This window comes from Rhagoletis pomonella, unplaced genomic scaffold (assembly GCF_013731165.1).
Source record: "Rhagoletis pomonella isolate Grant_MI unplaced genomic scaffold, Rhpom_1.0 Rhpom_scaffold_00005, whole genome shotgun sequence".
NCBI classification, from domain to species: Eukaryota; Metazoa; Arthropoda; class Insecta; order Diptera; family Tephritidae; genus Rhagoletis; species Rhagoletis pomonella.
The window spans coordinates 49,244,700-49,245,273 of NW_023458559.1; the positions used below are offsets into that span (position 1 = coordinate 49,244,700).

General features: G+C 42.0%; 2 protein-coding genes across 5 annotated transcripts in view; one reads left to right on the plus strand and one right to left on the minus strand.

The window, feature by feature from the left end:
* LOC118739100 (protein naked cuticle-like) overlaps positions 1 to 574 on the plus strand; it is a 287,508-nt gene that overhangs the window by 266,052 nt on the left and 20,882 nt on the right. The gene's annotated exons all lie outside the window — the stretch shown is intronic.
* The window catches only part of LOC118739103, an 8,831-nt gene continuing 8,269 nt past the window's right edge, over positions 13 to 574 (minus strand). Inside the window, exons 1-2 of one of the 2 annotated variants that reach the window (XM_036470240.1) lie at positions 467 to 574; positions 13 to 395 (exon numbers count right to left, since the gene is read on the minus strand). The exon at positions 467 to 574 is cut by the window's right edge and continues 352 nt beyond it. In XM_036470240.1, the coding sequence (XP_036326133.1) occupies positions 18 to 395; positions 467 to 574 (486 nt within the window). In that variant the 3' untranslated portion in view covers positions 13 to 17. The remainder of the gene's footprint in view (positions 396 to 466) is intronic. The other variant, XR_004992981.1, reaches the window with a different exon arrangement.

Below are 574 nucleotides of genomic sequence, written 5' to 3' on the forward strand. Positions count from 1 at the left end.
AATTAATGCATTGAATATTAAAAGCGACTAGTCACTACATCCACTATCGCCTCACGCAACGTTTTCAACTTCTTGATTTTGGCAACTAATTTTTCGGCATCCAAACAATTTTCCGGCATACGTGCAGTTTGCTCAAAATCGCGTTTTGCAACGCGTAAGCGCTTATGAATTTCCTTTGGCTCGATTAAAACACGGCCGAACAATTCAAAGTCGTTTGAGAGCGCTGCAGACAATAACGCTGCATTTTCTTTGGAGAAATGGTAATTATAGCCAGTACCCTGCCGCTCATAAGGAGCACGCAGCAATAGCGTGTGAGTCGGTGAATGTTCAGGCTTATTCAAATCAAATTCTTGGTTTGCATCCAACTCGCCTTCAGTTAGTGAGCATTCATTCAACTGTTAAAATAAATTGTAAGTTTTTACACAAAATGTACAATTGTGTTAACTAACATTTCGCATACACTCACCATTTGCCGCAGCTGGCGCGCTTGTTTGACCAGTATGAAATCTTTCCCTTCTTTCGGCTGGCGGTTAAAGCCTATACGCCGATTAGCTGGCATGCGTACGTAACCAGT